Raw genomic sequence first — 13390 nt, 5'->3', positions numbered from 1 at the left:
CAGATTTGCATTACTAAGTTCAAGTGAACAAAAACTGGAAGAACTGTGAGTTGAAACCAGAGATATTATCAAGGAAGAATGCACAAAGACTATTCCTGTAGCACAAAGAAATGAAAAGCGTCAGTGGATCAGTGATGAAACTCTTAACTTGCCAAAGATAGACAAGAAGCAAAACTAAAAGGTGATGTTCCAGTGAATAGCACGTAGAGACAAGAGAACTAGGCCCATAGCTAGGAAATTTTAAGTGGGGGGGGAACTGGGGAAAGTGGTGGGGCCCAAAACAACACCACAAAAATAAAATAAAAATGCCTCAAATATTTGTGCAGCCAAGATCTACTGGGTCACCTAAACCAGGAAGCGGCCACAAGTTTGTGCTGCTTCTCAAGACTCTGTGGCCATTTTCGCACTAGCGTTTGCTCCGTCGTAGCGCCCCATTTACCTCCGGATCTTCTCTTGGATTTCGCACATCTTGCTCCGGCGCTGCGGTTTGCTCCGGCGCTACAGGGATTTTACGCCGGAGTATGTTTTTCAGCATGTTGCCGGAGTTTCCGAAAACCTCCGGATCCACTCCGGATCCACTCAGCGGAGTTTGCTGTGGGAAATCCATCCACGCCGGATCGACTGCTTTGTGGGCGGCACCCTCTCCCTTTCCGTCCTCCCACCCCATCCACCCCCTTGGCCAATCATCAGCCTTTCGCGGCGCTTCCCCGAAGTGCCGGCGCGGCCATTTTTTTTTTAAAACTTCACAGTTTTGCGTAATAGCGATATTTCGAAATTAACAAAGGGGAAAAAAAAACCCCTCCTGGAATAGTTGCGTTATTTCGCTGTTGCGTTATCCCCCGCCTCTTCTCCCTTTAGGGGCCCCGGTGGGGGGACCGCGGCAGCCCCCCCAGCAGGCCTTTTCCAGCCAGTTCGTTTCGGGTCTAGTTTGGGGAGGGCGAGCGGGAAGGAGGCGGTTTCAGCGGGCCGGCGGAGGGGCCCCGGCAGCTTCGACTCTCCCCAGCTCAAACCCCCCCACTTCACTTCCATTTGCGCCCCGCTTGACCCCGCCAGCTTCCCGCTGCCGCCGCCGCCTTGGCAAAGGGAGCCCAGCCGCCCAGAGACATTTGGCGGCGGCGGCGCTTCTCCATTGTTGGGGGGGGGAATCTAGTGCCGGTGCGGGCCAAAGCGTTCATGTGTGTGTGTTAAAAACGGAATGCCTCCCTCAGCTGTGCCACCAGGATTTCTGGACCTGCACAAAATCGCCATGTATAAAATGGGAAGTTGGAGTCCTGCATTCTTCTCCCTGGCTACATTCCGCTCGGTTAGAAAATAGACGGAGCTCGCTCTTCACACCCGCCACAGAAGGGGAAGGAGAGAATGGGGCGGGGGGGAGGAGCTCTGGCAGCAGGAATCAGTCAGGTCCCCCTTTGCAAGCGCCAGCCGGGGAGGGGAAAGAAAGAGAGCGGAGGAAATCCCAGCTTCGCCACCCGGGAGGGAGCGAAGGGAAGAAGCTGCCACACACACACACACACACACACACAAACCCCTCGATTTCTCTCTCTTCGTTATTGCGATATTTCGCAAATTCAGAATTTGGGGGGGGGATATAGTGCTAGGAATGCTTCTGTTAATACATAAAGAACTGTGGAGGACTCTACAGCTGCAGCCAATCCATGAGCAGCAGCAGCACACGTGATGCGGTTTGTCCACGAAATGAAGGGGAGGGAACAGCTCGATGTTACGTTAGTACGTTAGTACGTTAGTACGTCATTACGCAACCAGACTTGCGCTTAAAAAAAAAAAAGATTGACAGGGCATCGAACTCAAGCCGATGCCAGTGGGAAAACGATTTGAGCCGGGGCTTCAGGGAAGGCGACTCCGCAAAGAGTCACTAGTGGGAAAACGAAAAAAATGATCCGGAGATAATTGCGCCGGGGAATAAGGGGAGCAAACGCTAAGTGGGAAAACGGCCTGTGTTTGACCAAGGGAGCTTTGACTCTTGAAAGCTCATGCCCCATTTGAGGATCTTGTTAGGCTCTACTCAGATCTGGTTCTTCCCAAGACTCCCTTTGTGTTCATGGGAGGGACCTTCCCTCTCTTCCTCCTGGAGAGGAGCTGGGCTTTTTTCAGGCAGAGGTCTGTTTCCAAGGGTGAGTGACGTCCTGGCAGAGCTATCAGAAGGAGGTTTACACTGTCCCTTCTATAGCCTAGGTTCCCAAACTGGCAGGCGCCTCCAGTCATTTCCTTCCCCATGGTGAACTGGAGCCCCACCCTGGCTGCTCAGTCACTGGAGCTGCCCCTGACCAGCAGGAGGGCAACTCCCCCAGTAGCAGCAGGTGTGCCCATCGACAGAGCCTCTTCTGGCCTCACCACACTCTCAGTGTGCACTGACCCCATGGTCCTCACCAGCCATCTCTCTGGGAGCTCAGCCTGCCCCTCTCTCTGTGGTCCAAAATGAGCAAAAGGCGTGCAAGAAGCTGCATGGTGAGGGCAGTCTGGGTAAAGGCAGAGGCAAGGGGCCAGCGAAGCAGAGGCAAGCTGGTCTGGGTCAGCCCACATCATAGTGGTGGCTCAACTGCCAGTTTAGCATGGGGCCGCCCAGGATGAGCGCTCATGGGGCACTCCAGCCAGCTGACCTGCTGTACATGATCATGTGGGAACAGCTGAAAGTCCTCTCTGTACCCCCTTCCCCGGTCCCACCTGGAGTTATCTGATGGCACTGAGGCAGCCAGGAACTGGAGGGCACAGCAGTCGAATTTTCTGTGCTTTGTGTAAGTGCTTTGTGTGCTTTGTGCTCTCTCAGAACAGAGTTGTGCATAGCTCTATTAGCCCTTATGCCAGTCATAAAGACAAATTTACCTCTATAGTTACAGTGAAAAGTTATCAATTACTTAATTATTTTTTCCACCTTGATAGATATGGACTCCAGAATATCTTGTGTTGCCTCTGAATCTTTAGCCATTATGCTGTCTCAACCGTAGAATACCATGGCTAGAATTCCAACGCCAATGTTGAACTTTTCTTGTGTCAAGCCATACTCATTTTCATTATATGCATGAAACAGACTGATTAAATCTGGAGTGTTTTAAGACTGTAAACATACTAACCTTCTCTGGCAGCATTTTAAACATAAATAGAGTTTCTGAGGAGTAGGGGATGAACCACAGATTCAAAAAGGATTGCCCATCAGCAGACAGCAAACAACGGGGCCGTGGATGGAATGACCTGAATTGTTACAAAAGGAATCATGGATTACTTAAGACAATCATGACATATAGTTATGGCTTGTCTATACTATTGTAAGATAGGATAGTGAGGTTGCATAATAAATACTGATTTCTCATTGCAGCATACTCAATACATAAATTCTAGTTAAACAAAGCATGAGCCAAGTTGCACCTTTAAGACCAACAAAGTTTTATTCAGAACATAAGCTTTTGTGTGCTAAAAGCACACTTCTTCAGACAAGGGGATCAGGTACAGTGGGCTGTTTCCCATCAGCCAATGCTGTTCTTGACCAGGTCTCTTCATCCCAGAACCTCAAAGAAAAAGGAGTTGCTCATTGCTCAGGTCTACCATTTTTAAGAGCAGACCCAAGACGTCTGGGCAGTTGAAATTTCAACTGGGTGCACCTTCCCATGATGAGTTGATCTCTGCTTCCAAAAGCAGCACCTCGAGGCTTGAGCGTTCCTGTTCAGGTGCCAGATTTGTTGCACAGAAACCTGTGGGCCATTGTGTTTCTCAGCCCAATTAAGAAACACACAGGGAGATCCTGGAAGGAGAGAATAACTGAAAAAGCTTTAATAATGTATCAGTACTGATAGGGAGGTTGGACCCTCAAGGCTCAAGACAAACCTCAGCCTTGAGGGTCCAATCTCCCTATCAGTACTGATACATTATTAAAGCTTTTTCAGCTTTAATAATTTTCCTTTCCCCATCTATTGTCCCGTAAGCAACAACTCTTCAGAAGACTGCTGAGAGAAGGGGAAGGCAGCAAAAATGTGCTTCCATGAAATACCCCTTTTTGTCAAAGTCTTGTAGGATTATCAAAGATTCTTGTAGGATTGTTTAAAGTAGTGGGCCAAGCAAACGTACTGGGGACTCTGATCTAGCAAACACTGTGAAATGAAACAGTGCCTAAATGAGAGACTTCTGTTAGTCTTATGATTTACCGTACTTTGAGCTTCTGAAAGTGAAAGTTGGATACAAGATGGAACAATGAGCAGTCCCCTCCAATGGATCACCTCTCCCTCTCTTATTCTATGACAAGTCTGCTAATTAATGGTTTAGAAACTGAAGTGTTCAACCTGTTTTAGGAATAGAACTTTAAACGTTTATTCATCTTTATTTTTCCACCAAATCCTCCATTTTCATAAAACTCACCAGCATTTTGCTGTCTTCTATTCTAATGGAAGCAAAGCCATTCTATCCTATAAGATCTTTTGGTATGTTTTGTAGAAACTAGAAACATCTAGTCAAGCAGTTACAAACCTGGGATCATTCTCAAGTTTCTCCTTTCCCCCTTTCTTCTCTTGTGGCAACCCTATAACGAAGTATTTGTCTCTTATGCTGGGGAGATCTTCTAGCAAAGCTTTTATACTGTTGTAATATGCAATGATCTGGCTTCGAAGAGAGTATTGTGACATACGATGGGTAACCCTAAATTGTATCAAAAACGAGCATTAACAAAACAGTATATAACTTGTAACAGTATCTAGTGTGTTCTAGTGTGTATCTTGTAACAGTATCTAGTATCTAGTGTGTTCTCTTGCCATAGCTTTCTTTTGTGTCCATGGGCAATTCTCTTTTGGCTTTTGTAACACTAAGACCACAAGTCATTGCCCCCCCTGCAGTCCCATCTATTGTCCCATAAGGTCCTCTGAGCCTCAGCAACAACTCTTCAGAAGGCTGCTGAGAGAAGCGGAAGGCAGCAAAAATGTGCTTCCATGAAATACCCCTTTTTGTCAAAGTCTTGGAGGATTGTTTAAAGTAGTGGGCCAAGCAAACGTACTGGGGACTCTGACTCTGACATTACAAGATCCAGAAGCAATGAAAAATGAAAATGAAAAAATTTCAACTCATGTCTCAAATGAAAACATTTTTTTAAGAACTGGTTTATTCCCTTTGGATCCTCACAGTTAAGTTTGCTTAGCTCCGGCTCACTCCCATGGGACTCTACACTTTTAATTGCCTCTAAGCAGGGGTCATTTTGTAGAAAAATAGGTGGTAGAGCTTATCCAGGGATTGTTATGCAGCTGCACATACTATACAATGGACAAGGAGGTGGAACTCTCAGAAGGAGGAGGTGGAACTCTCATAAAGGTTCAGGAGTTGTGCTCCTGTGAGCTCCCACTGAATCTGAGGCCTGTCTCTAAGTAATTCACTATTACAACTTAGTTCTGTATCAAATGTGTAAGCAGCCTATAAACTAATGACACTCTTAGGGTTTTTAGTGGTTATTCACCAAGTTTAGTTTTTATCCTGATAGTGACATTGACCAATTTTGCACTAGGGCTTGTTCCAGGTGGAGAGCCCTTTTGCCCCCAACACTTCTCTTGGTTCTCACACAAGCTTCGAGTTGGCACACCACTTTTCCTTGGCAAGCAGAAACCACTTGTAAGAGAATCTCACTTGCTGCAGAAAAGCGGCACGCCAACTCACAGCTCCAGGGCAGCTTATACAAAACCCAAGAGAAGCAACAGGAGCAAAAGGGCTCTCCACCCGGAACAAGCCTAATGCGAAATTGGACATTTTGTTACATTTCAACAATATGTTTTGTTGTTGACTTAAGAATCTGGACTTATTCTGTTATTAACCTTAACTAGCAGGATAAATTGCCTGTTATACCCTGTGACAGATTTCCTGGGGCTAGATACCACCCTACACAATTTTCCTCCCATCACACACTTTCTCACCTATCCCACCACACAAATAAAAATAAATTTAAAAAATTATTTGAGGGGATAAAATTTGGGCCTGAATTCACCCAAACTAGGAATGCCAGCCTCCAGGTGGGACCTGGGAGTCCCCTGGAATTATAGCTCACTTCCAGAGTACACAGATCAGTTCCCTGGAAGAAAATGGATGCTTTGGAGGGTGGATTCTATGGGCTTGCATCACACTGAGGTCCCTGACCACCCCAAGCTCCATCCCCAAATCTGGGATCTGGCAACACTACCTCCCACCCCTGCTGGTGGCCAGAAGGGACCTTGGCAACCCTAACCCAAACCAAGATTAATAAGTGAGGTAAACAGGCATCATAACATTCTGCTGCAATTAAGTTACATACCAGACCTAGCAACCCTGCTGGCATACATTTGCACACTCAAGTCCTTGGACAAGAAAACTTGATCATCTCCTCCGATCTTTAAATCACACTCTTTTAAAACTAACCTCTCACTCATCACTTCAAATCTCTAATCCTTAAAATCTAACTTCCAATTCATAACCTTCAATTGTCAGATCTTTTCCCTAGTACACAGCTCCCACTGGCTGGTTCAGAGGTCTGCTCTGCTGGGCTGTTGTTTCTCTGGGGTACATTTCTGTGTTCTGCCTGTTTTACACCCTGATCCAGAATTGCTGGCATAGTCCTGTGGGTCTGTTATCTGATTACTAAGGGACAGTGGGTTTGTGTTTGACTATGGGTTTGAAGAAAAGTGACAGCTTGTTGTTGTTGGTAGAACAATTTTAATGTTTCTCAGTGGACGCTAATGTTATACGATGACCCATAAGAACAGCTCTTTGCCTTCATCTGTGCTCTATGGATATAGAAATCCAATCAATGGAAGAAACAGCCCCCCCCCCCCCAGCCATTGTTGTTGTTGTTTTTAACATAAGCATGTGGGATGGAGGAAAGGAGGGAATGCTGAAGCCTCTCCTGCAGCTGTGTTATGCTTGGGAACTGATTTCCCTCAAAATATTTTAAGGGGAATCCCAGATCACATGTTATTCACAAGTTAGGCTCCCTTCACATTTCATGTATAATGTAATCAGACTCTTACAGTCAAGTGTCCTAACAGGGGAACCTAGTATGTCCTCTTCATGATGCATGGAACATACAACTGGGAAAACAGTACCTCCCTTGAGCCACTTCAGATTGGGGAAACAGCAAAAAGAAGTGAAGCTTAAGCGCCTTCTCCCCTTGCACTGTGGTCTCAGTACAAACCAGGTCCCCATGCACTTGGGAACTCTTCCCAGTTGTTAACTCACAGCTACTATCCAGTAGAACAAGGGTGGCCAACGGTAGCTCTCCAGATATTTTTTGCCAACAACTCCCATTAGCCCCAGCCATTGGCCGTGCTGGCTCGGGCTGATGGGAGTTGTAGGCAAAAAACATCTGGAGAGCTACTGTTGGCCACCCCTGCAGTAGAAAAGTCTTCACAGGGAGGAGACATGTAAAATGTAAATTAGGCCATTAGAGTAGTGGAGAGCATGTAGCACTACAGTTCCTGATGGCTGAAGGAAGCTCAGTTCTCACCTTTGCATCACACTAGCATTTCTGGATGACAAGCCTGTTCTGTAAACACAGTGAGTCTTTTTTTTCTGTCTCAATGAAACAAAACTTTACACTGATGACTACTGGGGATATATTCTGTATATACTGCATGTACTTACTTATGACAGTATTCAGCAATAACTTTCCTTTTGACTTTATTAACTTCATCCTGTAATGAATCACACCATTGAGTCTTTACATTAGATTCCTATAATTTTACATAATTATGCATATAAAAGCAAAAATATCACAAAAAGAAAGCTTTAATCACATATGTTTTTATTTGTGTCCCCAGCCCCACTATTTGCAGTTCAGCTGAGACTATAGCACCTGCATGCAAAAGAGTCCTTACAGGGCACAATAGAGGTCTGTTTTGCCTCCTTTATTCAGAATGCCAAGCTATTTCATGGAATAGGAGTTTTGAACACACTTCCCAAATCTCAGGGTAATGAACTAGATCAATCCCAGTGTGTTCAGACTCAACAGACTGCTCCTGTCAATGCTGTGGTGGACTTCTGAAATGACAGAATGACCTAAGTGGTTGGCACAATTGCTTCCATAAGTCCTCTCTCAAGTGTTAGAGCTCAGATAGCCACTTGGTTTGCGGTGGGGCTGCAAGTGATAAAATGGCAAGGGAGATGGCTAGAGTAACAGCAGGGATAGACTCAATGAATCTCATAAGACAAGGACAATAGCTCTTTGTAAAGTGTACTCTGTGGTAGTGATGGCAGCAAAGAAATAACATTTTCCCACCACCCTTGCATCCACCACCATTGTACACCAGTGGAGCTGTTCTGGGTGGCCAGAGGCCTGTTGTGATTTAGCCTATAGGAGGAGGTGGAATACTCAGTGACCTGCTGAGATCATTTTGCTCAGGACCTCGTAGATAAAATCTGTCATATCTGTTCTGACTTGGACCCCACACAGGGCCAGCTCACCCACTAGGCAAATTAGGCAATTGCCTAGGCCACCAGGAAGGGGGGGCACTGAATTGGGCTCCCCCCTCCCAGTGCCCAAGACAACCTCCTAGTTTGCCTGCCTGCCTTCCTGCCGCTACTGCCAGCCCCCACCTTTCCCTTCTGCTGCTCTTCCCCACCCCAGCTCACTGCAATGACGCTGAGCCCTACCAGTGAGGCAGCTGCATGTTTGTTGAATGTAGTGCAGGAGGAGTCTTCTCCCTCCTCCTTTCCAGAACTGGAAGTGAGGGGGAGTGAAGCCTCCTGCAGGACTGCCTTCAAAAAACGTGTGGCTGCCTCACCAGTAGGGTTCAGGGTTGCTGCGGTGAGCTGGGGTGGGGAAGAGCAACAGAAGGGAAGGGAAGTTTTTTCAGTTTGAGAATGTGGATAGGATCCTTGGAGACTAGGGGTGGAGGTCTGACCGAGCCTGAGGTGGTTCATGCCTCCTTGAGGGAGGGGGTAGTTACCCCAGCCTTGAAACAAGATAAGGTGTACCTACTTCTAAAGAAGCCTACCCTGGACCCAGGAGATCTCAGTAACTACTGACTAGTCTCAAATGTGCCATTCTTTATTATTGAGTAAGGTTAAGTGGACAACTTACAAGCTTTCCTGGAAGGACAACTTACAAGCTTTCCTGGATGAAGCAAATTGTTTGATTTTAGGTCTAGTTATGGGACTAAAACAGCCTTGGTAAACAGGTGTATGACCAGCACCAGAAGATGGATAGAGGGAATATGTCTCTCTTTATTATCTTGAACCTCTCAATGGCTTTCAGTACCATCAATAATAATACTATTCTGGAACACCTTTTCAGACTGGGATTGGGAGACACTGTTCTGCAGTGGTTCTAGTCCTACCTGACAAGCAAGTTTCAGAAGGTGATGATGGGAGACTGCTGCTCAGCCCCTTGGCCTCTGGGCTGTTGGTTACCATGAGATTCCATCTTGCCCCTTATGCTTTTTGACTTCTACATGAAATCACTTGCTGAGGTCATCCTTTGACATGAATTGTCTATGCAGATGACACACAGATCTATCTTGGACTTCTGGCTGATCCCATGAGGGCTTTAGAAACCCTGAACCAATGCCTGGAAGCAGTTTTGAAGTAGACACAGGCTAATAACTGAAGCTTAATTCCAACAAAATAGAAGTGCTACCAGTGAGCAGAAGGTCTGACCCAAGACATAAGGTGTCACCTTATCTTGTTCTGGATGGAGTTGCACTTCCTTTGAAAGAATAGGTCTGTAGTCAGAGTGTGCTCTTGGACCCAGGCTTAATGCTGGATAAGCAGGTGGGAGTTGTGGTCAGGAGTGCCTTTTATCAGCTTTGATTGATTAGCTAACGGTGGCCTATCCTGGGCAGAAAAGATCTTGTCACTGTGGTACATGTCCTAGTTACATCTAGATTAGATTACTGCAATGTTGTATATGTGAGGTGATGATATCTGGCTTGCAACCATAGATCTGACACTCACTACACAACTTGTAACCACGAGGCCCTGCCTGTTCATACAGAGCACCCCAATAGCTAGAGAGAAAGTGGGGCTCCTATTCCTGGAAACAAAATGGAGTCTGATCAGAAACAGGTCAAGAAAATACTCCATTCAAAATGGAGTAGACCCAGTAGAGAGCTTCTTCTGATCCCCACCTAAAAGTCACCCTCTGAACATGGCCCTCTCCCCCGCCCAAAGAGTGCATAATAACAATGGTGACTGCTGGTAAGTATTGTTCACACCCTAATCCTCAGCTACTGATTAATCAACCACCTCCCTGGCTCTTTGCATCAACTCAGCTTTTCTTTGTCTCTTGCTATGGTAATGTCTGATACCTAGACAAATTCTGTGTTCTCTATGCTTGCCTCTCCTCAGGGGTATCTTTGCTAAATTGCCCAAACCATCAACTGCATCCTGACCCATTGTAATCTAAGGGTGGACATTACTAAACCAGCACTATCTATTGTTACTTGGAGATCCATTCAGGTGATCTCCAAGTGACTCTGCAGTTCTGCTCATTGGCCTGAGTTGGGCACCCAATCAGATACCCAGAATAGATTAAACACTGCCCACAAACAAGCCAGCCCCTTTTTTGAGAGAACCTCTTCCTTTCCAAGCCATGCTCTCTCTCTCTCTCTCTCTCTCTCTCTCTCTCCAAGCTCAGCACATGGAACCAGATGGGTGCCCCCCATTACTCTATATAAGGGGGTCCACAGACATGGCACGTAGCAGTTCATGTCTGCAACTTCTAATTGGAACTGAACCCTAAAGCCCACCAGGATCAGGTCATATACCCTGTCTATGTTTTTACCCTTGTGTTACCCCTCTATCAATTTTCTTAAGTCCGTATGTGTACTGTATGTATCCATTACCTTGTATGTGTGTTCTATAGTGTTCTGTAATAAAAACGTAATTATTTTACTTAATTAGTGTCCTTGGTCAATTTAGTAAGAATTTCTGGAAGTAGAATCCTGTATATATAGATTCTTGATCCCTTTGAGCCATAGTTGCCCACCTAATAATTCCCCAACCTCTTTTGAGGGCAATTTGGCTTACAAACTTTCCCCCAAAGAGACAAGGCTCAAAATAGGGAAACATTTGATAAATCTTCAAAATTCAACTATTCAAGCAGGGTCAACAACTTTTAACTGTCTGGCACCTTATCCTCCCTGAAAGATGCACTAATTAGCCCCAGCTATTAAGTCCAATGGATAACGACAACATGGAAATCAGATTTGCTCTAGTAACTGTGGAGGCTTCTTTCTGATAGCAGCTGACACATATAAAGCAGTCAGTTTTAAGGTGATCTAAATATGCGTCCTGGGGTGCCAACTAAAGAATCATATCATTTTCTCCTCAATATACATACTATAACTGTTCTAGTAGTTCAAATTTTTAACAAGAAGTTTGCTGTTGTTTACTATAAATCAGATGACAAATTGACTTGGTATGATTCTTTAAATATTCAAAACTATGAGCGAACCTGTTAATTCTATTGAAGGTATTTTAAAGATCTCTTGACATGTCTGAAAAAATCTCTTCATTTACTTACTGAATTTTGCATTCTGCTACCCAGTATTTGTTTCTTTTGAATGAATGTGTTCAGCATAATGTCCCGTGGACCTTGTTTCTCCAACTGAATTGAAATAAAAGCTTCTGAGGGTCTGAGAAATAAACGAAAATACTGTCTTTGAAATGTTTAACTGGATAAATTGACGCTATTCTGTTTACAGCCAAGGTGGATATTTGAACAATGGAAATATTTACTAGATATAGCTATAGATTTTAAATATTTTATGCTATGATTAAACAGACTGAACCCATTTGCATGTGCCTCATTTGAGCAGTGTAAAAATCACTTTCCCATTCTCCTATATATAATCTATACAAAGACTCTTTTAGCCCCAAGTAACCCTGATGTCTTATCTGGTTTCTCTAACAATTCCCTACCTGTCTAAAGAAATCTGTTAAAATCGTTAACATGTGAGCCTGCCATCTTCCTCTCATGCCAGCCCAGTTTTGTTTTCTAACTCTATACCCCCATAGACTCTGTTTGTACTAGTTCATGCAGCTACAAATAAATTATGTCCATCAAATAGACATTTCTGGTTATGTTCACATTGGTGTGCAATTAATGGGGCCAAATTATATTTATCCTGGCCCACATAGCCCTACAACCATGATCAGCTGGTGAAGACCCATGCAACTGACTCCATCCACACTACTCCAGTATTCATCCACAGATCCTTAGATCACATAATGGGGATATGGCTTACATATGCTATAAAATTAAGTGTGACTGGATGGGGCCTATGACAGCTGATTAATTGTTTGGAAGAGGTGACACCCCCTTCCTGGTAAACATGCTTAGAATTACAGCCTCTCTATGAAATCTAAATGATCAGTTATATACATAGAAACAAGCTTGGAAGGACCTATATTCCATTATTGTATCAAGCTACCTCTTTAAGTTCCTGTGTCCAGCTGCAAAACGCACAATGGAATATGAGATCAGTGGTGCTGTTGCCAGCAATTGACTTTCTGTTTCATTCCCAACAGTGGAACTTCTTTCACTGGCTGAGCTGCTCTGACTCCGCATGCTCTGGCTTCCTTCCTGAAATATTAGGGACATCCATCCTGTCTTTACACATAACACTGCCACTGCCTATTATATAAAACAGATAAGCAATTCTACATGTTTGTGGCAAGAAGGAGAGAAGGGATTTCTGCCAATCCAACTCCCTGGGCCACATTCCAAGCTGTTTAAGGGTCCTCCATCAGGACCTGCTTTTCTGGGGGTACAGGAGATTTCAACAGGCAGGAAAGGCACATCTGCAAACACACTTACTTTCATGTCTAGAGTTTGTGTGGGATGCATCATGTGGCACAATGCAGCTTGCTGAACAGCAACAAGGAGAGTATTTTTCTGAGTGATTTGGCAGGCGAGAACAATCTGCAAGTTTTCTATCCCAGATGGCAGTAAGAGCTGAAAGGTAGAGGTAAAAGTAAAGTGGTGGGGGAGGAAAAAAGTGAAGGAAGATTATATACCTATAATGTAAAGTTACAAAATTCATCCATCAAAAATAAATATTTATTTATTAAATGAGTAATTATGTTGTAGAATTCACTACCAGTAGATGTAGCCATGGCCATGGCATGAACATCAGAGCACTTTCAAAGGGGATTAGATAGATTTGTGAAGGATAGGTCCAGCAGTGGCTACTAGTCATGGAGAGTTAAAAAGAACCTGCCTATTCTGAGGCAGGAAACCATGGCCTCTATGCCCTGTTTGTTGGTCCACCAGGGTAAGTGGTTAGCTACTGCGTGAAACAATGATTAGACGATATGGATCACCAGTCTGATCCAGCATGACTATTCTTATGAATTGTTGGAGAGGCCCCATGTTGCAGTTTCTCTTTTTCTACCAAACTTGTTTACAAAAATCAGGCCTTGGATTCAGCAGGAG

General features: G+C 44.7%; 1 protein-coding gene across 1 annotated transcript in view; it reads right to left on the bottom strand.

The window, feature by feature from the left end:
- Positions 1-13390, bottom strand: part of LOC132585047 (uncharacterized) — a 54632-nt gene that overhangs the window by 13341 nt on the left and 27901 nt on the right. The window contains exons 11-16 of the mRNA XM_060256855.1: positions 12773-12910; positions 12387-12538; positions 11477-11588; positions 7597-7646; positions 4474-4641; positions 3090-3207 (exon numbers count right to left, since the gene is read on the bottom strand). Coding sequence (XP_060112838.1) covers positions 3090-3207; positions 4474-4641; positions 7597-7646; positions 11477-11588; positions 12387-12538; positions 12773-12910 — 738 coding nt within the window. The remainder of the gene's footprint in view (positions 1-3089; positions 3208-4473; positions 4642-7596; positions 7647-11476; positions 11589-12386; positions 12539-12772; positions 12911-13390) is intronic.

The sequence above is a fragment of the Heteronotia binoei genome, chromosome 1 (genome assembly GCF_032191835.1).
Source record: "Heteronotia binoei isolate CCM8104 ecotype False Entrance Well chromosome 1, APGP_CSIRO_Hbin_v1, whole genome shotgun sequence".
NCBI lineage: Eukaryota > Metazoa > Chordata > Lepidosauria > Squamata > Gekkonidae > Heteronotia > Heteronotia binoei.
This window is presented reverse-complemented; position numbering and strand designations above follow the sequence as displayed.